The 27,600-nt window shown below is 41.1% G+C and overlaps 1 protein-coding gene across 2 annotated transcripts; it reads left to right on the forward strand.

The window, feature by feature from the left end:
• Positions 1-504: 504 nt before the first annotated feature.
• cuedc1b (CUE domain containing 1b) lies at positions 505-19,982 on the forward strand. 2 transcript variants are annotated; one of them, XM_019861316.1, is made up of 12 exons: positions 505-523; positions 7,127-7,650; positions 7,814-7,941; positions 9,365-9,491; positions 11,698-11,959; positions 13,787-13,852; positions 14,030-14,107; positions 14,185-14,278; positions 15,821-15,879; positions 18,081-18,150; positions 19,145-19,646; positions 19,677-19,982. In XM_019861316.1, coding segments are annotated over exons 2-11 (1,185 nt in total). In that variant the 5' UTR covers positions 505-523; positions 7,127-7,350; the 3' UTR covers positions 19,146-19,646; positions 19,677-19,982. The 2 variants fall into 2 exon arrangements, with proteins under 2 accessions (XP_019716875.1, XP_019716874.1); XM_019861315.1 differs by lacking the exon at positions 505-523 and adding an exon at positions 2,389-2,601.
• The last annotated feature ends 7,618 nt before the right edge of the window (positions 19,983-27,600 follow it).

Genomic DNA, 27,600 nt, shown 5'->3' on the forward strand with positions numbered 1-27,600 from the left:
GTTTTATATTCATATTGATAATTCACGTTTTGTCTTGGATAATAAAGCACGGTTAGGCATAATAAATTGTATGCATAATAAATATTCACTATCACTGTATGAGGTAAAAATCAACAGCTTTTTATCACATTTACACAACACTTTATGAATACAAGTCATGAACAAATCTTAAATATGGCAGGGAATGTGTTTACTTTTTTAGTTTTGATTTTGAGCAGCAAATTTGGAGTTACATATTGGTGCTCACCAGGAATGCATAAGCAAAATTGCACAAATTTTCACTTGAAAGAATAGTGGCGATCTTGGGATTTTTTTCTGTTCAATTTTCAAATAGTGTGTAAATTCAATACACTTCATCTTCAGCATGCTTAGTGCCACTTTTGTAAGTAACCACGCCTCCGACCAGGCCACGCCCCTTCCGATTTTTTCATCACTCGCCATTGACATCTATGCAGACGCATCCTTTCGCTCATCAAGAAAAGCCCCGTCACTACAATTGGGCAGGTCAAAAGCACTCCAGGAGGTGAGTATATCAGTGTCAAAGTAAAAAATTCAGGGAAAAAAACTTAAACAGAGGAAATACAAAGGTTTTATCATCACAAGGTGTAAACAAACCATTGGTGAGCCTCAAAAAGAAGGTGAGATTAGAGTTTGCCTACAAACATATAAAACAGCTCTGGAACATCTTAGGGACAGATGAGACAAAAGATCAACTTGTACCTTAACGATAGAAAGAAAAGAATGGAGAAGGGAAGGAACTGCTCAAGATCCAAATCATACCACCACATCAGTGAAGCATGGTGGTAGTATTGTCGTGGCGTTGGCATGTGGCTGCCAGTTGAACTGGATCTCTTTAATTTAACAATGATTTGGCTTGATGACAAACACAGTAGAGTTAATTCTGAAGTGTTTGCCACTCATTTAGCCAAATGCTTCAAAATTCATGGGGCGACACTTCACAATGTAGATTGACAATGACCCGAAGCGTGCTGCAAAAGAAACAGTTTTAAAGGGGATGTTGACCCCCAAATCTTCTTGACAAGAAGTTAATTGCAGGCCAACGAGTCTAAATACGGCATTCTGATTAATATTGTTTGTGGCATATGAATTAAGCAACAGTAAGCCTTTATAAATATTGTTTTAGGTTGTTTCTTTAACTGTAGAACAGGTCTGGTTGCAGAATAACAAAAATAGATTTTTTATGTTTTAGTCAGGTGTTAAAGGTAAAAATTGCAGACTTCAGAGGCCTTTTATTCTGAAATAACGAGAGGGGGAACGAGTGTGGCCTGGAACTGGTCTGGTTGTCGGATAACGAAAATGGACTTTTAATGTTTAAAAAAAATCAAGAGTTAAGGTCAGATTTGCACATTTCAGAATGCTTTTAAAATACAACATCAAATCTCAGTGAAAGTATTTTGGTTGGATATCTAGGGTGGCCCACGGTGCCCTTGAACTGGTTGAGGGACAAAGAAAATTACATTTTTAATTATTCTTTTAAAGGTAAAAATTGCAGATGTCGAAGGACTTTCATTTTAAAATGCTGAGTCAGATCTTAATATTAGTATGTTGGTTGGATACCTGTGGTGGCCTACTGGGCCCTAGAATTGGTCTGGCAGCGGGATAACAAAAAATATATATATTTTTAAAGTTTTTTTTTTTTTTTATCAGATATATTTTCAGTCACTGATGCAAAGTTAACATTAACTTCTCTTTCTATCAACTTCAGAACGTTTCTTGGTGCAATCCTGATACAGTTCGCTTTCTCTGGAGGTGAACTGGTTGCGTATTTGATAACATTATTTTAAATCCAAACCATTTATGTGAATGTATTAGTTAGCTCTTATTTAGAAGGTGGCCACCGCCGCTCGCTGGCGGCGGATTACCGTAATGCCCGGTATAAACAATCGCGGTGGTAGCTGGTTTGACTTCGGCTTTCTGTGTTGAGGCTGGCCTGGCCGCGGTATTAAGCTTTACATGATTAAATTTTCTTTTAAAAGCTTTTAAAAACAGAACTAAAGACAAAGGGGAAAAAACAAGAACAGTAATAAATGTACGATGGGGGACATATTAATTTGAAAAGTTAACAATGAACTGGGATATTTTTTTTCCGACATAGTGCAGGTTCTTCTGGCACATTACTGTACATTAGAAATGGAATGTCGGGACTTTACGTCATACACTTCATATGTAATGGACAAAAATTAAGACGATCTGTTGCACTTGTAATCTTGCTTTGTTTTTCATTAATTTACCATCAGAAAGCAACGACAACTACGCAAAAAATACGAACTAAACAAGTCGTATTTATGTAATGCAAATCATGTCTAAATAGATGCGCAGCGCAAACAATCCATTGAAAATTGGCACTGAACTTTCTCCAGCGTGTAGATATTACATTGTGTGCACCGAGTTAAATGGACACATCCGGTTGCTAGCTGAGGTGTAGCTTATTGCTCAGAGCGTGGAGGAGAGACAGGATATTTGTGTTTCCCATTACGGTACAATGATACGGCCCACCGTCCCATTACAACAGCTGGCCCTTCTGTGGACACTCCGCTACTCTGTGGATACTTTCTTTTCTGCTCAAGACGCAACCAATCTGTGAGTAACGGTAGCCAAACCGCATTATGTCCAACCTGAAATACTTGTTTCGCTTTAGGTTCTGGTGTTTGATGCATTATATCAGATGTGTACTGTGGTGCCAAATACCGAATTTATTCTCTTTGTCTTGAAGGACCAGGGCAAAAACGCAAAAATCGAAATTCCTGAGTGGCAAGACAGTCGTATTGTAGATGTCCTAGATCTATGACAAATGTAAGCTTAGTCAATTTGGATTGGGTGCTTCTGGAAGTTAGTCGGGCCTTGTGGATGACAATTATCCGTGGGACCTTTGAAAGTGAATGCTATGAACTAGCTAATTCGCCTTCGGGGTGATCGAGTTACAATCGAAATCAGATATGTTCTCAAAACTTTAACTTTAAAACCTCGGCATGACCACTACTGGCATTTATATCGATTTTCAAGGATAAAGTGTTTGCCAAAAGATGAGACGTTACCGTTAGCCTGTTAGCAGTGAGTTGCAACAATGAGCAACAATCACAGCAGCAAAGCGTTGTACAGTATATCACGCCAGAATCATCCTTGTTCTGCAGACATGTTTTTGTCGAGGGCAACTGATATCATAGATATGTGATGTTGAATTCTCACACACAAGTTAGGTGTATCGTTATTGTTTTGTGTTTTTGGGGTGTGTTTTCATTGCCCCCGCCCCCTCCTTTATTGTCAATATTCAGGTAACTTGTTATTGTGAACTTAAGTGGAAATAAAGTTAAAAAGTGACTATTTTCTTGTTCAACCAGAGTTGTTTCACAGCCGACGACTGTGTAGTGTGTGTAAAGACAGACCTGGTTGATGAAATTTGGCCCAACTTTCAAAGATGTTTTTAATAAAGCTTTGAACAGTCCCCATTTTACCCTGATGTAGTATTGCTGTGGGCTTTGCATCTCCATCTAAGTTGTCTTCACAAGTTATGTATGAATGTCAAAATTGTGGTCATGAAAGCCATCGATGTTAACCAGGGGTGTCAAACTCATTTTTGTCACGGGCCACTTTGGAGTTACGTCTTCCCTCGGAGGGCCGTGATGACAAAAACCGAATTAACGTTTCATCATCACATTACATTATTACTTTTACACACACACAAAAAAGACTGCCTACTAGTTTTGAAAACAGTCAACTATTTGTTGTTTGTTCAATTATTGTTGTTCAAGTGAGTGTAAACAGGGTCGCAAAATTATTACAAAATCGCAACATTATTTATTACACATGACAATTTGGTATTTCGGTACAGATTTTAGCAAGCATCATGGAAGTTGTCACCCATGATTTGCTTAAGCGGGGCCACATAAAGTGACACGGTCGGCCGAATCTGGCTCCCAAGCCTTCAGTTTGATACCTGTGAACTAGACCAGAGGTCCCCAACCTTTTTTTGCCCCACAGATCGGTTTCATGTCAGACAATATTTTCAGGGCCTTTAAGGCCGGATAGATACAACAATATATGACCTGCGTGAAAAGTGTGGTATTTTCGAAACTTATAGAGAAATCTACGAGCATGTAATTGTATCATGTTTAGAGTTTCACTTAATTTGGGCACGTCTAGACGTTTGGGTGCGTATCCAGCGCCCCCAAATGCCTGTGCGTAAAGGCGTCGGCCGTCTGGGCGGAGGGCTTTTGAAGTCCACAATTATCACGTCAAAGCAAGGGGGTGAACAGAGGGAAGAAGACTAGACTCGGTCACAAAGTGGGAATAAACAATTCAGGAACAAAGCGTTGTTGAACATCAAAAGACGGTTTGAGAACGCCTGTCGCGCCCAGGCGGACATTTGTCATCTGCAAAGTCTGCAACTTGTTGATTCATTGTAGACCAGACAGAAAGGCGTCAACTTACCGTAGTTCAAACCTTAAACCAAGGTAACCAATCACTACCGAGGGGCCGGACCGGGGGCGTGGTATGCAAATATCGGGGGCAGTGTTTTTCTTGTATTTTGCATATGTAAAACAATAAAAGTTCAAACTGGCGGACAGGGAACTCTGAGCGTGATAACCCGGGCAATAACCGTCGTTCGCCCTCAGAGATCCCTCCCGCCGATAATGAAGACAATTTTCCCTGTGTGCCAAGTCATTTCTTTAACTTTGTCCGAGTAAAACTCGGACAGAAACATAATAATAAACACGAATCATGACACGAGGAACGTCCTATCTGGCCGCAACATTCTCTGGTCGCTATGGTAACATTTAAACGTGCCTTCAAAATAAGATACGCCGCAAATAAAAAGTGCATAAAAAATACAACTCACCATTGCCGCTTATTATGCAGAGTAGGTAGGCTTGGTGCGTGTGAATCTCCCCGTTGAGATAAAGACATATTTGAAACAGGACTCCTGATACTGTCGATTAAATGTGGCCTTCTCTTTCTTGAAAGTCATAGGCTCCTCTTCTGCCTTCTGGCTGGGCCTTTTCCAAACCCTTCCGAAAAAACTTTTCAAAGACGTTTGTTTTTTATTCATTTTGCTAGCTCCTGGGTTTCATTTCCTATCACGTGACCGAGAAGCGTGCATTCATCTGCGTCAAGAGTGACATACTATAGACTGATATAACAGAGGATCCGGTAATTTTTCAAAATAAAACATCTTTCAGATTCCGAAATCAATAAAACGGAAGGAATGTAAGTTATTTATTCTTTCTGTGCGGCCCGGCGGTTGGGGACCCCTGAACTAGACCATCAGCGGTGGCCGTGTATCGTTCACCTTCGTTCCACTCATCGGCGCGCCAACAACATATTGAAATGTCACTATTGCTGCATTCCACCGCGCGTAATTCTGCGGTTCTTGTGTTATTTGACAGTAAAGATCGCTATCTTCCAGCCCCCGAGACGATGTAATTTTTAGTGCTACAGTGATGTGACGGCACGTCGTCCAATCCGATTATTGGCTCGTTTATGTAAATTAGGTATGCAACAAACATGGCAGCCTCAGTTGTCGCGGCGACATCTGTCCTGTTTTTACGTTGCTCTGTATAATTTACCAAGGATGTGGTGATGGCGAAACAGTGAAGGCTTTTTCAATTCTACGCGGGGAGGAATGTTGTCACTGTACCAGTGAATGGTTGACCTGTTTGGATCAGACCGAAACATTGCTTGCCAAGACAGCGGGTACCAGTGGACTACTTGTTGAGGCAGTGACCATGAAATTCAAACTTTAGGGTTTCATGACACATTTTATGGGTGGTTTCTTGACTCTAAAACAGGGGTGCCCAAACTTTTTGGACCGAAGATCTACTTTTCGATCAACTAACCTCCCGGGATCTACCCTTACCTGGACGCACGCGCGCGCACACACACACACACACACACACACGCACACACACACACACACACACACACACACACACACACACACACACACACACACACTGCACGTTTGCAGCCTGTTAACTATCGTAGCTCACACGTACCGTTTTAAAGTGCTTCCCTGGGCCCTCCTAGATTCCTATTCTTTGCCCGTGCCCTCGGTGAATTGTACACGAAGCAAACTCTGAATGAGAATAATGACAATAAAAGATAGAGCGCAACAGCTCTGATCACAAGCTGCAATTGCAGACTGCTGAGAGCGCTAACAACTTCCGGTGACGTAATCACGCGCCACCGTAAATTCAAGATTTACCTGCTTTATTTTATTTTTTAAATATTTTTTTTGTGAAAATGAGACTGATAGGATGATTAGGGTGCAGCGTACATTAACACAAAAAATACATTACTAACATGTACAAAGACACACAAATGGTTGTTTGGTTTTTTTCTCCTCGACACTCCTCGGATCTACTTGGGACCTGTCTTAGATCTACCGGTAGATCAGGATCGACGTAATGGGCACCCCTGCTCTAAAACAATCATAGCAGTTGAAAAAAACGTCAGGTAGCGTACAGCCAGAATGAGGTTGAAGCTGCAGTGACTATTGCTGAGCAAGGAGATTATTCACCATTTTCACCCCAAATTTAAAGGTAAATTCTCAGGTGAATCATGTCACCAGTACCGGGCCACCTAATCTTCCTGCTGTCTGTGTAATTTGCACCAAACTGAAACGTGACCAAATGAAGACAAGAGTCAAGGATCGCTTATGTAAACCAGACAAAGAAATGTCAGGTTACGACCCAGCTATTTTATATCTAAATGTGAATTTATTTTTCCGCAGTAAAATTCGACTTTATCCACACTAAATGAAGTTGGGATATAAGTATACAATAAAGCAGATGCTCCAAGCTGTAAATTTTTAGATTACCGATAAATGTTTTTAATTTTGCTTAACCTGCTTAATTAGTAGGGGTGTCTCTTCCCTTCCTTAACCACTTTTAAAAATAGTGTTCTTTACAATTAAAAACGTTTTCAGTGCAACTAGGCTGAAGAATGATGCTGTTAGAAAGAACATCTTGTTACATACATACTGAAGGTCAGGACTGCACAGCAATTGAGCTCCGGTATCGCACAGCTGTCAAAAGGAACTACACGATTTCTGAGCAAAATAAAAGAACCAAGGTAACACAATATCCTTTTTTCCCCTCTATTGTAGGTCTTAAAACCTAGAAGAGGCTTGACATGCACTCCTCACCCCCCATGACAGCGCCATGCCAAAGGCAACTGAATCCAACTGTACTAGAGGATCACTGTTGACCCAGAACTGACTACTATGTTTATCATAGAATGAGTAGCTGATAAATCAAGAGGGAACCGAGGAACACCTAAAGATCACACGCCTAAAGGCCATCCTAGCATTAGGTCGTCGAGAACCTGACGATGACCAGTCTGTTCCGACGAAGCAGTAGTAATGGGGGATCAAGAAGCAGTGGCGGTAGTGATGGACAGGGCGAGCTTAACAATAGCAGACCCAACCGCCAGGTACGCCGCCTGGAGTTCAACCAGGCCATGGAGGACTTCAAGATCATGTTCCCCACAATGGACTATGAGGTCATCGAGTGTGTGCTACGTTCCAATAACGGAGCTGTGGATGCCACCATTGACCAGCTTCTCCAGATGAGCATTGATGGACAGGCTTCAGATGATAGCACTGACTCTGATGACAGTATCCCGCCGGAGGTCAGTGGAAAGTGTCCAAGCTCATCAATGCATATTAGTATTGATATTATTTTACAAGTATTGCCATCCCTTCTGGAGTGGATATAGACCATAAAATGACATGAAGAGATTGAATTGAAGCATACGTGTGTGATATGTATTCTTTTCCTTCCTCCCTCTCTAGATTCTGGAGCGAACGCTTGAACCAGACAGTTCAGATGAGGAACCACCTCCAATTTACTCACCTCCTACATATGACATGCACATTTTTGACAGAAAATACCCAGAAGCTCCTCCGACACCCCCACTAAGGTAAGGCGGGAGTTCTTGGTTCAAAAGTTTCTACTTGCCACAGACAGTTTTGCAGCTGCAGCTGGTGACCGGCCATTCAATCTCAATTTGTCACATTTAATCTCGAAGTTTTGCCAGATTTCCCGTTTGACCCTGGAATATTTGTGAGTCAATTCGGGTTTGTGTGCGATGGGTTGATTTTGCCGAGTGGCTACACACAAAACACTGTATTTTCAAAGCTGTTGTACCTGTGATTTATTTGTTTATTTTCTCTCTCTTCATGTGTGGGGTCTCTCAGGTTTCGGAAGTCAACTGTCAATTTTAAAATATTGCCATGTGGACCAAGCTTGAAGTGGTCCGTTAGAGAGAGGCACGCACTGGGAAATTATCAAATTTTGCTTATTTGGTCTGGATATCTTTGCTTTCTATTTCCTCCTAATATCTTTGTTGCGCCATCTATTGGGGTTGACGATTAATTGGAATTTAAATTGTGATTTAGATTTTGCTTCTCTTGCTCTTTAAAAGTTATAATCAAAGAAAAGTGAAAGAATGGTGCAGTGCTTTGACAAGTTCCAGACGTTGTGAAAGTATAATACAATACAATACATCTTTATTTATATAGCGCTTTGACAACAGCTGCAGCTGTCACAAAATTTAGAGAGATGGACGAGTCTTGGTAGGTTTGCAATTGTGTCATACTCTTTCCATTTCAATATGATTGCTTGAACAGGGCTCTGGGAGATGTTTGAAATCTTTTTATATCCTAATTGTGCTTTAAATTCTCTTTAACTTTATCCCGGATGTGCCTAGTGTGTTCCTCGGTCTTTGTGATGCTGTTTACTCTCCATTATTCGTTTAATAGACCTCTGGGCCCATCACCAAGCAGGTGCATTTATACTGAGAGTAGATTACACGCAGGTGGACTCTGTTTATCATCCTCAACATTTAGGTCCATATTGGATCATTCTGAAATCATGCTTGAGAGAGTTGGCTGCACTGACGGGAAAAGGGGCCGAAAAAGAATCCACGCCCGACTTTTTAGTTTTTTTATTTCCACAAAAAGTTAAAAATATATGGTGGTGTTGATTCCTCACACACTAAATTCCGATTTTATATTTTGAAGCCTGAAATGTGGCAAAAGGTCAAAAAGTTCACATACTTTTGCAAGCCACTGTCCACCCCAGAAGGAGCAACATATTGTCCATTCAGTTGAAGCATGAAATCATGATGCAAAAAATGTTTCATTCTTTACATTGTATTGAATTCTGTTCTGAATTTATGTTTTTAAAGTGCTATTTATCTAAATTGTTTGTTTTTTTTTTTGTTTTGTTTTGGGGTTTTTTTTTTTTTTTTTTTGGTGGGGCTGGGGTGGGACAAATGAATTCCATTGCCACTCATTTCAATGGGGAAAGGTAATGTCTTGCCACGGCATCTCCCTTCATAGATTTGAAGCCCAGCCACTTTCAGATCACAAGAAGGTCAAAAGCTTCCGGAACTGGAACCCTCCATTGCTTGGAAATCTCCCAGATGATTTCCTGAGAATCCTTCCTCAACAATTAGAATGTATAAAGGTAAGTGAAACAAAGCCCACAACATTTGATCCAGTTTTCTTGTAGAACATCTACAGCTAACTATGATCACTTGAAGAATCTCTTTCTTGAGAGAATTTTAAGCCAACAAGGTTGACGTCTTCAAACGTCTGCGTGGCTTTGAGAGTATGAAAATAAGATGGATGTGGTTAAAAATTGCAAATAGCCTCGTTAGTTTCGGCTATTCTTATATCCACCAATCTTGAACGGCACTGGTAGTGAGGAATGAGGGCAGCAGTTCCAAGTCAAACTCCATCTTCAGTGGCAAAATGTTATGTCCAGTAATGCACGCACAACAACTGTGAAAAACAACTTTATTCATCATACAATGGGCTGTGGGTGGCCCGGTGATCCGGTGGTTATCGCGTTGACCTCACAGTGCAGAGGTACCGGGTTCAATTCCAGCTCGGGCCTCCCTGTGTGGAGTTTGCGTGTTCTTCCCGGGCCTGCGTGGGTTTTCTCCGGGTACTCGGGTTTCCTCCCACATTCCAAAAACATGCATGACAGGCTGATTGGACACTCAAATTGTCCCAAGGTGTAAGTGTGAGCGTGGATGGTTGTTCGTCTCTGTGTCCCCTGCGATTGGCTGACAACCGGTTCAGGGTGTCCCACGCCTACTGTCCAAAGACGGCTGGGATAGGCTCCAGCACCTCCCGCAACCCTTGTGAGCATAAGCGGATCAGAAAATGGATGGATGGATGGATGGACGGACAATGGGCTGTATGCACACAGCACTTTGGCGTTTAGTGTTAAAAGGCACCGAAGCTTCCGGTGCCGGTAAGCCTATAGGAGCGCACTGTTGGTATAATGTAATGGTAGCCCGAAGTCCCTAACTGACTCAAAAAGACTGGGCACCATTCCTGTCTGAAATACAAGGACCACCTAAATTCTGAAACTACTAACAAGATCTCCCCAAGCCATCATTTTGACAGCTCGCTCTCTGGCAATGTCATCACCTAAAATGATTCATGCTTGCTGGGGTTTTTTTTTCGTAGGTATTAGTTATTTTATTTCTTTATAGTCTTTTATTACTATCTTTTAATCTGTGCAGGCACACAGCAGAGAGAGCTCAATGTACTCTCCTCTCTCCTCCTCTTTGATGCCTTGACGACTACACACATACAATCATGAAAAAAATACCCCCAAAACGTTGATAATTGATAGAAATTCTATCTAAAATTTTATATGTGTATATATATATATATATATATATATGTATGTATATGTATATATACGTATGTGTGTATGTGTGTATATATATATATATGTGTATATATATATATGTATATATATGTATATATACATATATATGTATATATATGTATATATATATGTATGTATGTATATGTATGTGTATACTGTATATGTATATATGTGTGTGTATACCATTTTTTTTCTTTCTTTCCTAAACATCACACGTGCATGTGGCAAAATAAAAACAATGTGGGACAATATCATTGTGGTCTGTTGGATTGAGAGGTAAACAACACAGCCAGCTTCCTTTATAGGGCGTGACAGAGACAAAACGGAGCAACAGGCTAGGATAATTTGGAGCAAGGAAAATGGAGTGTCTTGGGGTGAGTGGGCTGAATTGTTTACAACTTGTTTAGTGCCCCTCCTCTTGTCTGCCCAAAGCAACGCGCAGTGTAGTCATCCCCACGTACAAACACACGTGAGACAAGCGTCGTGTCGACATAGTTCACGGTCACCATGGGCGTTACATTCGGTGTTTCCCCCAGCTTGCTCCATGTCAACTGTCGTTAAAACACAGTAACACCATGTGGCGAGCGGTGGCGCTGCAATTACCGGTACTATCCAAAAGCAGTATAATTTTAAATGCCTCCGTACCATTTATACCATGCACCCCTACCGCAATGATATTGTCCCAAATTGTTTTTATTTCACAATGTAGTGTCTGTGCATGATTTTTTAAAATGTACTTTCTTGGCTGTGTGCTTGTTTAGCACAGGATTGGGACATATTTAGTCTGTTCTTGCCGCAGATTGGCTGTTGTCAACCCACCGCCGCCGGCAAAAGTTCACTTCAGCCTTCGTCGGCGGAATGGGCAAGGGAGCAAAATTTTTGCTTAGAACGCTTCAAATGCGCTGCCAGTCACGAAAACCTTGCACTGTTGAGCAAAAATGAACTTCAAAGCCCACTCATTGCTTATGACTTGTCTTTTCCACAGAGTACTCAGGCCAATATCTCCCAGCTTGGATCCACACCATCCTCATCTTCAGTCTCTTCGAGTCATTGGACAACCCGGTCAAGTTCTCAATCTGGAGCTGCAGGCACAACTGGCCGTCCAGATCTGACGGCAGTAGCAACAGAGCAAGACAAGAAACTGAAGCAGTATCTGGAAGACGAGCGTATTGCCCTTTTTCTACAGAACGAGGAGTTCATGAGAGAACTGCAGCGAAACCGAGAGTTTCTTGTTGCCTTAGAGAGAGGTACGCTTTTCGTAGACACGCCACACTCGCATTTCAGCAAGCCTGTTCTTCTATTCTTCTCAAGTGACAGTCCTGTAGAAAAGTGTAACTGAGAATAGTCCATCTAGTATTGCAGTATCTATTTACTGTCTTCTGAAAATAAGTTGACACACAGCCATAATTGTCTAATAATTGGCAAGACAAGTGGGGTTGTGCATCGGATCCCGAGAATTGATTGGCGCTGGCACTAACGTTCTGATTCTTTTCTATTTTAAAATTTTGTTTCCTAGTTTCAATGCCAACGAAGGAGAACCAGTAGCAAGTGTGGGTGTATTATTCCTGCCTAACCACAATGTGGAGAAAGTTGGTACCGGTACAATGAACTGCGTGTTAAATGTTTATTTTAGTCTGTCGCGGGCCACGAAAAAAAAAATGGAAGGCAGTTGTGTAGACATCACCGGTTTAAATCATGGATCCGTTTTTTTCCCTTGCCTCCTAAAATAATCCAAATTGAGAGTAGTTTGGAACTGGAATTGAAACAAGGCGTCAAGTGATGCCCAACCCTAAACAGTGATACCGGTACATGTCTTTCACTCATTCAAGGCCACCTGTTCTGCTCACTATGTTTGTATTTCAGCCTGGACATTGTGGATTTGTATATAATGATACACTTCTCTCATACTCAGTGTTCAACATCATTGAAAACTTTTGGGGGATCTGAGAAGAATTTTTACAAAAATTGTTACTTTTCAGTGTATAATTTACTATACAAGCAGTGTAACGACCATAAAGTATTGAGTTTGGTAGTCGCTAAATATTTTCTGTTGCATTGTTGATGGTAGTGTATATTAAAATGGTTGCTGGATTGTGAGGGGAAAAGACTAACTTATTTTGAGGTACTTTCCCAACATTTAAAACAAGAGACAACACATTTGAGCTCTCTCATTGAGGATAAGAACAAGTTACTTAGAGGAACCACAATTGAATTGAAACCAAACCTGAAAATAATTGTGGAACACTGTTACTCTGTAATAGTACTCAATTTTGTTTACTTTATAACATTTGTAAAACATAAATTCTTAATCACAAAGCAATTGTAAACACAGTGAAGTAACGAAAAGTTGTATATTAAATAAAGGAATGGCAAAAAGGGAATACATGATGACAACATTTTCCTTGGCTTGAGTTCATATATGAATATTGATTCCCAACTAGGAACAAAAAGTATAAAAGTATTAACAAAACTACAGCTACGCACAAAACATGGGTTTTAAGGAAGCCTTCCAGAGATGCATGCCACCTTAAAAATATATACTTGGCAATAACTAATGATGGTCGTCAAGTTTAACCCCTTTAATGCACCCTGAAACCTGATAAGATGTCCACTGTAGTCACCGCTGTCCCTGAAAGGGTTAAAAAACAAAATGCAGTATTTCAGATTTTTATTTATTTATTTTTTTACATTGACTACCTTGATAAGATCATGACAATCTCTTGCGCTCTTTATGCTTGTGACACTGTGTAATTAACATGACACTTGTGAATATGATATGAAAGTGCTTTCACTTGGATAGCACTTTTCTACCTTCACGGTACTGTATACTAAAAGCGCTTTACCACTGTCTCCTGATGATGACGCAACATCACGAGCAACTGGGTGTTGAGTATATTGCTCAAGGACAGGTCAACGTGATCACTCAAGATGGAAGCCAAATTCTTCGAGTCGGCAGGCGGCAACTCAAGCACTTGTGTCAATCCACCCACAACATGTTGTTTTGTGCTAGGACTCATCCCTTTTTGGTTCATGATGATGTCAATGATCCTAACTAACATCTGCTCCTTTTTTAGATCGCTTGAAATACGAATCAAAGAGATCAAAGTGCAGTCATTCATCGAGCTCGGAGAATTGCACAGGTAGATATCATTCGCTGAATGGGCACCATCAAGCCATCACATTATGCATTGAATAGAATGCTCGTGTCCAATGTGATTTGTTGATTAATTGGTTAATTGCCCTCACACGATTCTATATCGATCTACAGTAGATACGGTATGATTACAGTCAGTGTTCCTGTTGTCATTGTGCCCTAGAATCTTTCTCTGCACCTTCACCGGAGGCTGTGTCAGAAGACGCGCTGTTTAGAGACAAACTCAAACATATGGGCAAATGTAAGTCTCCTATTTTAAACGCTACCTACATTTATTTTCGAATTCACGTTTAACCAAATGAATTTGTCTGTTTTCAGCGACAAGAAAGAAGCTTTTTGAAATTGCCAAAACATTTTCAGAAAAGACAAAAAGAAGGAAGTCGAAAAGGAGAACACTTCTGAAGCATCATTCGTATCCTGAGTTTTAATACAGCATATGTGCATGTATACACATGAACAAAATTGTTGGCATCCATCTGTTTAAAAAAACAACAAAAAAAAACAGCAACTTGAAAATGAGACTTAAATTGTGTGTTATTAATATGATATATTTTTGTGTTAGTGCACACTGCACCCTTAGCATCCTATCAGTCTCATTTTCACAAAAATTCTAAAAAATAAAAAAAAATTAAAAAAAAAAGCAGGTCACCTTTAACCTATGGTGGCGCATGACCTGCATCACCGGAAGTTGTTAGCGGTCAGCTGGCTGGAATTGCTGGAATTCCAGCTGTTGCGCTATATATTTTATTGTTATTATTATTCTCATTCAGTTTGTTTCATGGACAATTCACCGAGAGCACAGGCAGAGAATGGGAATCTGGAGGGCGGAGAGAAGCATTTTAAAACGGTACACGTGAGCTCCAATAGCTAGCTAACACACTAGAAAGTGTGCCTCACGCCTCCGCGTCAGGTCTCGACGAAGGTATGCAGCGTTTCCTTTTCACGAACTGTTGTCAACTTTTTTTTTCTGTTTCGTTCATCTTCGGGGCCGTTATGGCTGTTGTTCATCATGGCATGCGTGTGCGGTCGATCTCTGGAGGTCAGTTGATCGAAAAGTAGATCTTCAGTCAAAAAAGCTTAGGCACCCCTGATGTATACAGATGCAAAAATTAAGCTTCAAAAGAAATGTCAAGTTTATTAATGAAGCCCTTAGGGGTTAACAGGCCTATAGTTCACATTAATCAACAACATACCCTGGTCCAGGGACTTTAGAAGCGATCAGATGGACTAATCCCACCCCTTCCAGTTTTGAGCGGGACACCTTTATCACATTTTACGGTATGATGCTGTACAATGTTAGGTAGAACAGCTTGAGAGAAAAAAGAATGAAATGACGTGCCACCGATAGATGTCTCCAGGAACTGGTTCTCCTTAAGACCTGTCCTGGTCAATCAAAGAATACTAACTGAACCAAATTCCAGATATTTGGGATTGGGGTTGGGGGGCTAACCAGACCAACAAATAAGTCTTATGTTGAGACTTAAACATTCCTACAAAGGCAGCCACTCAAATTTCTGTGGTTAAGCCATTCCAGGGTATTGGAGCCCGATTAGAGAGTGCACTAGAACCTGCTGACTTCTTTTTGGCTCAGAGTTGCCCAAGGACAATGTTTTTTTACCGCCTGCAAGTAATTTCTTTTCAGCACAAAAATGTAATGTGTCTTATTTTCCTTCAATCATATTACTTTGTGAATTTCAGGTTAATTCAGTGACAATAGTTGGTGTGACTTTGTTGCCCAACAGCAGGCTGCCAACAATTTTGTCTGTGTGTAGTAGACATTGTACCCTCAAAAAAGGCGACAGTGCATCAAGAAAATTCATTCATTCAGACTTTGGCATTTACAGCAATTTAATGTCTGTCAGTCCTTCCCAAATGGCTATGTACAAGACATTGTAGAAGCGCGTGCATAACAATGAACTGTCTTTACCTAGTTTTCTTAATTCAGCTTTACCAGATTGGGCACTGCTCATTCCACAGCCAATCTTCTTGACGATGTGGAAGGAAACCCCTGTGGTAAGAAAATGATCTAATGTTTTGCGAACCTTTTCATCCACATCGGTTATTGTATTCTCAGGGCATTTTATCAGTTTTTACAGGACTTTCTGCATTGTCTCAGAACACGTTGCACCTCTCGTCGAAGCAGATTTTGTCAGTTTATGCGCAAGCGCTTGCTCGCGCAGCACTAGTCTGAGGAGATGGCGAAGGATCCAAGTATTTATCCTCTGAAAGGGGACGTCAACTCAAAAACCTTTGTCACAGAGGTTTTATGCAGCCCTACTAGTCTAAACACGGCATTTTGATAAATGTTGCATTTGTGTAAAATGACATCACAGTTGCTCAGGTAATAACCAATCATGTCTCAGCTTCAGAAAACAGGTGAGCCCTGATTGGTCGTGACCTGAGCAACTGTGATGTATTTTTCAGTTGATACAGTGGCAAAATGTCCACCTGAGATGGCCAGAAATGAGTGGATTTTGCTGCTTAACTCATATTACACAAATGCATTCTTATTAATGAATGCCGTCTTTCAACTAGTGGAACGAATTACGATAATGGATACTTCGGGGTTGACTTCCCTTTTAATAAACAAAAATGGCTTCACTCTTTTCGGAAGCAAATTCACAGTTTTTAACACTGGAGGGGAGAAGAGAGGCCTCTGCCTGTATCTCACGGAGGTACCTGAAGGCCACAGGTGGCTGTGTCGTGTTTGCAGGGTTCGAGAATTTTTGCATCGGGGCGCCCAACTCTCTTTCTTTGTTGCACAAAAGGATAGGTGCACCCAAATTTTCCATTGCATCGCATTCAACATCACAGTTTTATAGGTTTGCTGCATTTTTTTTTTTTTTAAAACAAGCCTTAACGGTATGGAATTTGTCAGTCATTCTTAATCGTTTTATCTGCAGTTATTTCAACTCTATTCGATGGGGGGAGGTCACTCACCTAGTCCTGTCCCATCACACTTTTTAGAACAATATATTACACCAAAAAATATGAGCAATTTTAGGTTTTATTTAGTTGCTGATGTTAGGATCGAGCATCTTAAATTGTGTATGTCCTTTTTTAAGAGCAAACAACTTTATGATCAAGACACTGAATATTGGCATTGAAATATTGAAAATTGTATTAAAAGTGGAACAGACTCGGGCTATGTTCACAAAAATGGCACTTCAGCAAATAATCAACATTTGGTACAAAGGTTTATAGAGAGTCACAAATACCTTTCTCCCCCCGCCATTTGAATGGCTGCTTGCACCGATGCAATCTCTCTTTTTTAAGCACACAATTTAGAAATGAGGATGCCTGAGTGGCCATATGGTCTCGGTCAAGCACCCTGGTTTGCACTTTTTTTTTGGCTTATTGAGTCTCTTAGAGAAGGAAGAAAGGACAGTGTTATACAAGATATGGGAAATGTATGTCATATGATGCATTTAAGTTTTTAAACCACTGGCCGCAAATCTGATGATACAACCACAAAGTCAATCATCAAACTGAAGCCAAGGGTGTCCTGGTACCAAGCTCACATATGGACACCCTTATATTTGAACATGGTGTTTGTTATGGGCAATCTTTGACGAGCAGAAAAGTCCAATAATAGAACACCGCTCAAGTTCTGATCAGGTCTCACTGTCATTGCCCCCGTGAGCATTGAAGTCCCCCAGCAAAACGATGGAGTCCCCACAGGGACCCTCCAAGGACTCCAAAAAGGGTGGGTACTCTGATCTGTTGTTTGGTGCATAGACACAAGCAACAGTCACGACCCGCTCCCCCACCCGAAGGCTGAGGGAGGCTACCCGGTGTGCACCCCAATGTACAATGTGTATGAGTATGCCCACATTTGCTCTGCCCCTCTCACCGTGGGCAACTCCAGAGTGAAAGAGAGTCCAACCCTTCTCGAGAGAACTGGTAGCAGAGCCCAGGCTATGTGTGGAGACAAGTCCCGTCCATGTCAAGTCGGAACTTCTCTCCCTCGCGTACCAGCTCGGCCTCCTTTCCCTGCAAGAGAACCCCTGGCTCCTTCCCCTTTTTTTTTTTCAGTTTCCCGTGATTCGTTCATCGTCAGCAAAATGGTCGTGAAGTTGGTCAATGAAAATAGAACTCTTCTTCTTCAACTGATGTGTTATAGTTGTAAATCTATGGGCTTTGTCGTACTAAGAACTAATGACATTTTTTTAAATAGGAATTGTGCAAACTAATGTCAGTTTATCTGTGTATAGAGGAAGAATGTCAATCGAGAAGAGCGGCCACTCAGGAAGAAAATGAGCAACGCAGTGAGCCAGATTCATGGTAAGCTCCTCATCACTCCTCCAACTTGTCCTGCAAATGAGCTTGTTGCATCATCTTTGTCTCTTGTTGGATAAAAACCTAAGCTGAGCATGTTGCATAATCACATTTATGCCACTTCCAACAAAAACACTCCATGTATTTAAGCAATAACATTAGCTTGAGTTCAGCAATGTTCAGACGACAGGGTTCATGGGATTTCCAAGGAAAGGAAAAAAAAAGTGATCATGTGTAAACACATGGAGAGATGTAGAAAAAGTTTGCTATTGATATTACCGTTTCCGACTTTGTTTAATAATTGTCGAACATTGTAAGAAATTAACATGAGTAGCGTCTTCCCAAAAGATGAACATTATTGATAAAATAGAATTAAAGCTTAATGTAAGCATTTTTTGTGTGTATCAAAATTGGAGGCCATTCCTATAAGTCAGGACCCAAGAAGGGAGTGTCATGTTCAGAAAGTTTGACGATGAGGATCAGCCTTGAGATCCTCCGTTTCATCTCCGGAATATATAATAACAGTAATATCAATATCACTAATGTCAATATCAAATCAAGAATCAATAACATACGTTATTTTTGTTAGTTAGTTTATTGAATATAGCTTGCTCTCTTAGACTGTGCCATGTAAATTGCTCAATAGACTTTTTTATTTTTTCTGTCTTTCTTTCTTTCTTTCTTTCTTTCTTTCTTTCTTTATTTATTTAGAAAAGTGATGGTTATTATAATACAAGGATTCTGCCTGACATCAGTGAAAAAATAAAAAGCCCTTCTTTTTTGGGGCATCAGTAAACAGCCACCAGAGGGCAGGAGTGAAGGTCGTGAACAGACAAAATGATGCCACACTCTCAAGTACACGCTGTACTGTGTGTGTGTGTGTGCGCGCGTGTGCGTGTGCGCGTGTGCGTGTGCGCGAGCGCATGAGAGAGAGAGAGAGAGAGAGAGAGACACACACTCTTGTGTTGGTGTGGGATGTAATTGATGTTTTCTCTTCCAGATCCTCCCATGCTCCACCATATCATAGTGACAGTGGCGCGGCACGTTGGTCGTGGCGTCGAAGCTCTTCCTGTCCAACTCCATCCAGCCCCCACCCTGTAACCAGGCAATGCAAAACTTGCAAAAGACGCCGATTGCTTCTTTCTAAGTCAAAGACCTGGATTCGCAACAGATTTGGACTGTTAGTCACTACATTATTTCTGTATTACAGTAATGTGTTGTTATACCGTTTTAATTGCAGAAGGAAAATTGTGTGTACTTACTCTGATTATTTTTTTTTAAATCCGTCCTCAAAACCTCTTCTTCGGGGTTAACTAGCTACCGCATTGCAACGGTGTTGCCTTTGTTACTTTCCCCTGTAGAGTAGCGTATTTTGTTTGTGATTAAGCATCCTCAGGTTGGGCATTTTCAATCCAAGACATGGAAAGTGCCACTTTATATACATAATACACAACTAAATAGTTTTTCCTATATTAGCTCTTTTTTTGTCACCATCTGAGGGCGTTGTTAGCTCTTTTTTGTCACCATCTGAGGGCGTTGCAGAAATATATTTTTATGCATCCAAACATTGCAGCCATTAAAGCTGAAACTGCCCAGAAGTCCACACTGAACCCTGGCAACAAGTTCATCACTTAAACATCATCAGGACCAAGGATGAGTAGGGTGCTTATGATTTCTCAATTTTTTTTTTGAATTTGTAACTGCAAAAAAAGGCATGTTGAATTTTTCAGCCAATTTTGTGTGTGTGTGTCATTTTTATTTTTAAATCTTGTGACAGGTTTACACCTGCATACTCCTGTCATGAATCAGTTTTGACATTGTGATCTCTGTTAATAGACGGATGTATTTGTGTTTTGTTTGCCATTTTTAGTCAGTTTACTGAACACACACAAAGCAAAAAAATAAATGTATATTCAGTTGTGTTTTTCCTTTGTTTTATTTTTTTCAATGATGAACTGAAATATTCATCTTCACTTCAGTGCTCCTTCAATGCATACTATTTTAGTGACACCTGGCTGGTCAAACAACTGCGAGTCACATGAGTGACTTGATTGATAAAAAAAAGATTATGTTGAAGTGTGTTGATAAAGCGATTGGGATGTAGCTTGGGAGAATTTATCTGCAAAATAATCACGAATGCAACCCTGTTGTGACAAGGTGCTTATGAAACGGCCAGAGGTGGGCATTCTGTCAGTATTGACTGAAGCCTGACGTGTTAATCACAGACGAAAGCGTTCGTCCGTCACCAGAATCATCACTAACTGGGTCAGTGCTGACGGACCTTAGCCCATCACTAACTCGTGTTTTGCTGACAACTGATGGAAACGCGTCTCGTGTGTTTTGTCGCGGGGGTGAATATACACAGGGGTTGCTTCAAGCGGACCGTACTGAATGGGCACGTTACAAATACATATGTACATTTTGATGGTCTGTCCTCCCTCCGAAACCTGGGCACCCTTCCGTCATTGTCCACCCATCCATCCATCCATTTTCCGATCTGCTTTATCCTCACAAGGGTCGCGTGGGGTGCCGGAGCCTATCCCAGCTGTCTTCGGGCAGTAGGCGGGGGACACCCTGAACCGGTTGCCAGCCAATCACAGCGCACATAGAGATGAACTATCTGTTCTCTCACTCACACCCAGGGACAATTTAGTGTGCTCAATCAGCCTGCCATGCATGTTTTTGGAATGTGGGATAGAAACCAGAGTACCCGGAGAAAACCCATGCAGGCACTGGGAGAACATGCAAACTCCACACAGGAAGGCCGGAGCTGGGATCGAACCCGCGACCTCTGCACTGTGAAGTCAATGCGCCATCGGGTCACCTGACCGCCCCCTCCATCCTTATTCATAAAATAATCATCCTCCAACGCCGTCAGACCACTTCCCTTTAAAGCACTTGCGTTCTTACATCCACCCCCGACCCCGCCCCCCCAAAAAAAGCATCCGTGAATGACGCCGTGGAAGAGAGGCTCAGGGCCACTTGAATCCCTATTCAAACCTCCACTACTTTAATATCAGCAGTAGAAAACAAACAGCACAATTTATTGCTATTGGACCACTTTACACATAAAAACTATAACTTATAAACAGCGTGAATAACTTTACACACACAAAAAACACTTTTTTTATGTGTGTGTGTGTTCAGCCCACTGCTGTTTCTCAGGCTGCCCCTTGGAGGTAGGCTACCCCAATAGGGACATGTTCCTTTTGAGCAAGACCAGCTTGTCAAAGCTGACAGGCCAAAGCGGATGATGTTGTTGTCGCTGAGTGTGGGATTGGGCTGTTCGTATTTAATAAATCAACCCACCCACACCTCCCTGTGGGTGCCAGCGCGTTGAAATGCAGTACGTGTGGTTGGGGTGGGTGACCAGTGGCGCGTTTCAAGTGTTTCAGGGCATTTTTTTTGTCCTTATTTTATTTTGCCCCAGTATGTGGAAATAAACTTTGGCCGCCTGTGCATGGATAAGCAGACACATTCCAAAAACATGCATGGCAGGTTAATGGAACACTCAAAATTGTCCCTGCGTGTGAGTGCGGATCGTTGTGTGTCTATAGGTGCCCTGCGATTATCTGACAACCTGTTCAGGGTGTACCTCACTTAGCAGCAGATATGAACGCTGTGAGAGAAACACAAGAAGAGCATCATGACATATTAATTGCCCTTTTGAGTTAATTGAAGTTGACTTTATTTGGTCTCCTCCAAGAGAAAACTTGTCTTATAGCATGGGTCACCAACGTGGTGCCCGCGGGCACCAGGTAGCCCGTGAGTACTACACCAATAGCCCGCCTGTCACATAGCGAGGTGGTGGTGGACCCCAAAAAAGCAGGCAGGAGGGAGGAGCAGGGTGTACTTGAAAGATTGTATTAAAACTCAAAAAACTAAATCCAAAACAAACAAAGTCCAAAGTATCAAACAAAACACATGACCGAAGATAAAACATAACAATGACCAAAACCTGACTGAAACAAACATGACAGCAGCCAACAAACAGCAACAATGACCCAACAATGAGTGGTCGGGCTGGGAGTCCTTTTAAAGCACTAATTACCTAATGACCAACAGGTGTGCAGCTGCCGCCCTACAGTGCCACCTCTTGGTCCCAAACCGAATCATGACACCGCCAGTGCTCGGATAGTGATTTGCTAGTAGAAATTATGATTTAAAAATGCAAATCCGGGCAGTATTGTGAGGCATCTTTAAGATGATCAGAGCCTGCAAATTAAAATCATTAAGGATTGAAAATAACACATTCTAATAGTATTAAATGTAATTTGTACAAATGTTATTTCAGACGTGTATCAATTTGATAGCCCTTCGCACAATCAGGGCACATTAAGTAGCTCTCACTATTAGAGGCATATGCACACTTTACCATCATGTCCTCCATCTTGTTTGTCTGTGTCCCTCTAATTGCTTGTTAATTAGGCTGACAGCATGATCCTGGGTGATCCTTTATAAAAAAAATAATAATAATAATCAGATCCTTTCTAAAAATTATACCCTTGTCAACCCAATTATAAGTTATAACTTGAAAGGCTTGTTCCTTTTAACGACGTACATGACTCACAAAAAATTTGGGATATTTTGCTTTCAGATGAAATTTCAGGGCGAGACGAAAATGGATTCAAACCTTTACAGGTAAACTTGATTTGATCTTCTCGAAGCTTTTAAATGCACATGTCCAACTGTTAAATGTTTGAGTACTTTTGGCACAAGTTGCTCCTCGTGAGAAGCTGAATGGCAAAATTCACAACAGGCGTTTGACCCTTGAATCGACCAATAAATATCTTAGTTCAATTAGAGCTGTTGTTCACATTTTGATGTCATGAGACCAAGACTACACCGAACAATGGATATGGGAGCAGAGAACCAGTTGAGCTGCTTGCATCACTCACAGGTCTGGGAGAGGCACAACTCCAGTTGACATCATGAGCTTCTCTGCCAAAAATATGCTGGAACTATGACAATCCGTAGTCATTATGTTGGTTGAGCACAAACAAATAGACAATAAAATGAGTCCAAGAATGACCAAAGTCAAATGGGAAAGGCTCCAGTTCGCTCACGGCCCTAATTGGGATCTTTACTTCAACGATTACTTTGATTTACTGTAGTTCCTCCGGCACATTTCTGGTCATTGGCCTGTCAAGAGCCTCTCCTCATCAAGGTTGCAGTGAATTAACACACAAGCAGACATACACATTATGAGCCAATACTGATGATATGTGTGTTATCTTAATATGTTTTAGCCCTTTCAGGGACAGCGGTTAATACAGTTGACAGTTATCTGGTTACAGGGTGTATGAAACGTTTAAATTAGTAATTGTGTAACTTGTGACAGGAGGTAAAACACCTGTCGGACTTCAGCGGTGTGCTGCTTGCCAGCAAGCTAGCTAGCATCGCCCTCGCAGTCTGGACAACTCTGACAATTCGCACTTTTGTTTGTAAATGTTTCAATATGCCTCTCCTCATAAAGGGAGCAACTTTATCCTGTTGGGCTTTTCTCATCAACATAACTTTACTCCTGTTGCCCAAAGTGCGGAAATGATCTCTGGTTTGTTTGCGGGTACGACTGTGCAAATGGCGTCACAGTGGCCCACTGAGCTACATTGTGATAACCTATCGACTTGTCGCGCTGCTTGCTATCTTGAAAGCGACTGAAGACTCAACAGTCTCTTACTGCGTTAAAATTGTCATCATGCAAAATAATCTCGTTGGTCACTAAATGTTCCTTCTAATCTGATTGTTTTTTTTTTTTTTTAATTTTACCTGTAGCAGAATACATGAGCCTTTTTACACAATGCCGTGCATGTATTCCATTACTCTCTAAGCGTGATCATTAGCATGAACTCAAGTCTCCAAACATTTTTTTTAGAACAGGGTGTGCCTACCATGTGACTGTTGCCTATCTTGTGCAAGCCTCACATACTGTACACATCAAAGGACTGGTTGACTGCGCACTAAACTGTGTGGCCCATGGCCAGTGTTGGGAGAGATGATTCACGTTGCAAACTATAAAGTTCAGCTCTCAAATTTTAAAATGAACTAATTCGTTTCATAGTTGTTCATAATTGATTTTCTTTTTAAACTGAGCTTATTGTTCCAAAAAATTGAACCACTTCATAATTTTTTTTCCATCCAATGTTTGCACCCATTCCATTCACACTAATATCCAGGTGGCGCTCTCTCCCTACAATATGAAAAATATGAGGAAAAAGTTGTTGAGTGGATATGATGATGATTATTATTATTATTATTATTATTTTTTTTTTATTTTATTTATTTATTTTTTTTTACAAATTACAACAAAAACAGGATTAAAGTACTGAATGTGCAAACACAAACATAATCTCCTACAGGAACCATGCTGAGCTAGGAAAGTAGGGATGTACCTCAAAGTCCCATAGTCAAAGTGAAAAACATTTCAAGGCACACTATATTTTGGCGAAGTCACTTTTCAATTTATTTATATTTTTGGAATGTATTATTTCCTGACTTGTTTGTCCAAAGAAACAGGCTGTAACCAGGGTTCGAAATTAAGTTTTTTGAAACACCTCTTCTTCTCCTTTCGGCACGTCCCTTTTCAGGGGTCGCCACAGCGAGTCATTAATTCCCATCCGTCCCTGCAAACCGCCCTATCAACTCGCATGTCCGTCTTGGCAAAAGTTTTACGCCGGCTGCCCTTCCTGACGCAACCCTCCCCATTTCTCCGGGCTTGGGACCGGCACCGGGGAACAGTGTACCCCCAGGGGAGGGCACTGCTCCCCAGCGGCTGGGTTAAGTTTTTTGAAACACCAGCCAATCAAAATTATTACCAGCGATTTTTTTTAACTATTATTATTTTTTTTTACATTTTAGTTCCCATGTTTCTATCTACCTTTATCGTGCTGGTTGCACTCTTGACTGCAGTCTGACATATCGGCATTTACACTGCCAATGGATGGATTAAACATCATTATGTAGCATTACGGCATAGTATTTATTGCAAATGTAGGAGTCACTGCCAGGAGTTCAAATGAGAGAGAACAAAACATAGCGGGTTTGGCATCCTTTGAATTGGAACAATTCCCATTCATTCTTTCAATTTTGTTTCCAAACGATTCTCAATTTTGCTAACCCCATTCATTTTTTAGTGGCTCGCAGCGCAGACGGAAAAAAAACGTTTTCCACTGGCCGTGTCGTTTGCCTGCGTTGTACTACAGTACCTACCTTTGACACTGATTGGCAAGTCAGATGAGCAGAGGTTTTTTCTCATCTCTCACTTCCTTGGCCACAGGCTATGCCAAAATCCCGGTGAACCCTTGATTTTTTAAATTTGTTTTTTGCTTTATTATCTCGAGCAGGGTTTTTTTTCTTCAACTATGAAGTATATATAAAAATAAATATATCTAAACAAAATTTTACCAAGAGTAATGAATTAATTTAGTGTTAAATTGAAAGATGTCCAAGCAGCCTTTGCCTCCTTTTATTTTTCCGTATGTGGCCCTTCAAACTATGGGCGCCCGTGGTTTAAATAGAGTTAACCAGTTATTTTTGGATGAACCCATCTGACCTATCCATACACCATCTATCCATTTTCTACCGCTTATCTGGGGTCAGGTCATAGGGCAGGACTTCCCTCTCCCCAGCAACTTGTTTCAGCTCTTCCCGGGGGCTTCCAAGCATCCATGTCGAAGGCTCATCATAGATTATGATGCTAACCTCTCTTCACCCCAAAAAATAAATTATAGATCATGATGCTAACCCCTCTTCACCCCAAAAAATAAATTATGTTTATAACTTGTATGTTGTTCACATTACTTTGGATTGATCGGGCTACATGCCATCTTTCTGTCTCTCCCACACAGACACACACACATCTAAGTCCCGTGATTTTATTATTATTAATATTGATGACAGCAGCTGTACTGTTATATCAATAAAATAGAATGGCTACATACAGATGCATGAATGCACACAGAAACAGCAACCAGAGGCATGTCTGATTAAATTAATTGATACTCAATTAAATGTTTATTTAATTTTGGCATTGTAGCTTATTTAGACTAGCCAACAGTATTTTAAATACAAGTCAATAGTTTGTATGCCGCATAATTGGCACTTCTCATGAGGATTTCGGCCATGTAAGCGAGGCCGTTCCGGTGCAGAAAAAAAATGAACGAGAGCACATAGAGTGCATGGTAAACTGTTTTTTTTTTTTTTTTTTTACGTAGCAGATAAATACAGAAATAAACCTGATGCTGACCTGAACATCTGACAGACCAAAATACCAAACGTGACAAAAGGTACTCATGTTTCAGTCTGTGTCAACTGCGTTTTAGTTTGACGGAAGAAAGAGTAATGATTTAAAAATGAATTGCATTTATTGAATGATTTAACATTAAAAAAAATATACGGGGAAAAGTCATTTATAAAGTCAACATGACAGAAAGCCTTGTTTTCCCATTATAATTTCTGCTTTACCCGCAAACACATTTATTATGTGAACTTATTGTATTTATAAAATACAATTTCTGAGTCTCACTCCCGCTACGTGTTCTCATGGGACTTTACCCAATGCTACTCTTAAAGTGACAGTGCTTCATTTACTAAACGAGCCAGCATTCACTGCAACAGTCCAAGTATGGTTCAATTGGTTCCATCCATCCATCCATCCATTTTCAACTTATCCTGAACTGGGTCGCAGAGAGTTACTGGAGCTTATCCCTGCTGACTTTGGCGGAAGGCAGACTACACCCTAAACTGGTCGCTAGTCAGTAGGGCACAATATAGAGACAAACGAACAATGACACCCACATCCACACCGTCAAGTAGGAACGATTCTACGATGCCAACACACAAGTCAGGCGAGTATCCCACGACACCATCAGCGACCTTCAAGTAGTTTTATAAGCTTGGATGTTTCATCCTGGACAGTGGCTCTCACACTCACTAGTCCCCGGCCTCCTTCCTTTCGGCTTGCGTACAGTCTCAGGGTGCTGGATTTGGGATGGAACCCTCCATGCATGGTTAGGAGCTTTCGGGTCTTAACGTCCGTGGTCTGAATCTCTTCCTTTGGCCACCTTTTTATTCCTGCAGGGTATCTGATCACTGGCAGGGCATAGCTGTTTATTGCTCGGGTCTTATTCTTGCCATTGAGCTGGCTTCTTAGGACTTGCCTCACTCGCTGGAGGTATTTGGCCGTAGCCGCTTTCCTTGTTGCCAGTTCGAGGTTGCCATTGGCTTGTGGTATACCGAGATACTTGTAGCTGTCCTCAATGTCTGCTATTGTTCCTTCAGGGAGTGAGACCCCTTCAGTGCGGACTACCTTTCCTCTTTTAGTCACCATCCGACTACATTTCTCAAGCCCGAATGACATCCCGATGTCGCTGCTGTAGATCCTGGTTGTGTGGATCAGGGAGTCTATGTCCCTTTCACTCTTAGCATACAGCTTTATGTCATCCATGTAGAGGAGGT

This window comes from Hippocampus comes, unplaced genomic scaffold (assembly GCF_001891065.2).
Source record: "Hippocampus comes isolate QL1 unplaced genomic scaffold, H_comes_QL1_v1.1 scaffold122, whole genome shotgun sequence".
Lineage (NCBI taxonomy): Eukaryota > Metazoa > Chordata > Actinopteri > Syngnathiformes > Syngnathidae > Hippocampus > Hippocampus comes.

Excerpts from the sequence above, each read along its gene's own strand:
- cuedc1b (XM_019861316.1), top strand. The coding sequence starts at position 7,351 with ATGACCAGTCTGTTCCGACGAAGCAGTAGTAATGGGGGATCAAGAAGC. Across the intron at positions 7,942-9,364 it reads CCTCCGACACCCCCACTAAG|ATTTGAAGCCCAGCCACTTT; the intron begins GTAAGGCGGGAG and ends CTCCCTTCATAG. Across the intron at positions 9,492-11,697 it reads AACAATTAGAATGTATAAAG|AGTACTCAGGCCAATATCTC; the intron begins GTAAGTGAAACA and ends TCTTTTCCACAG.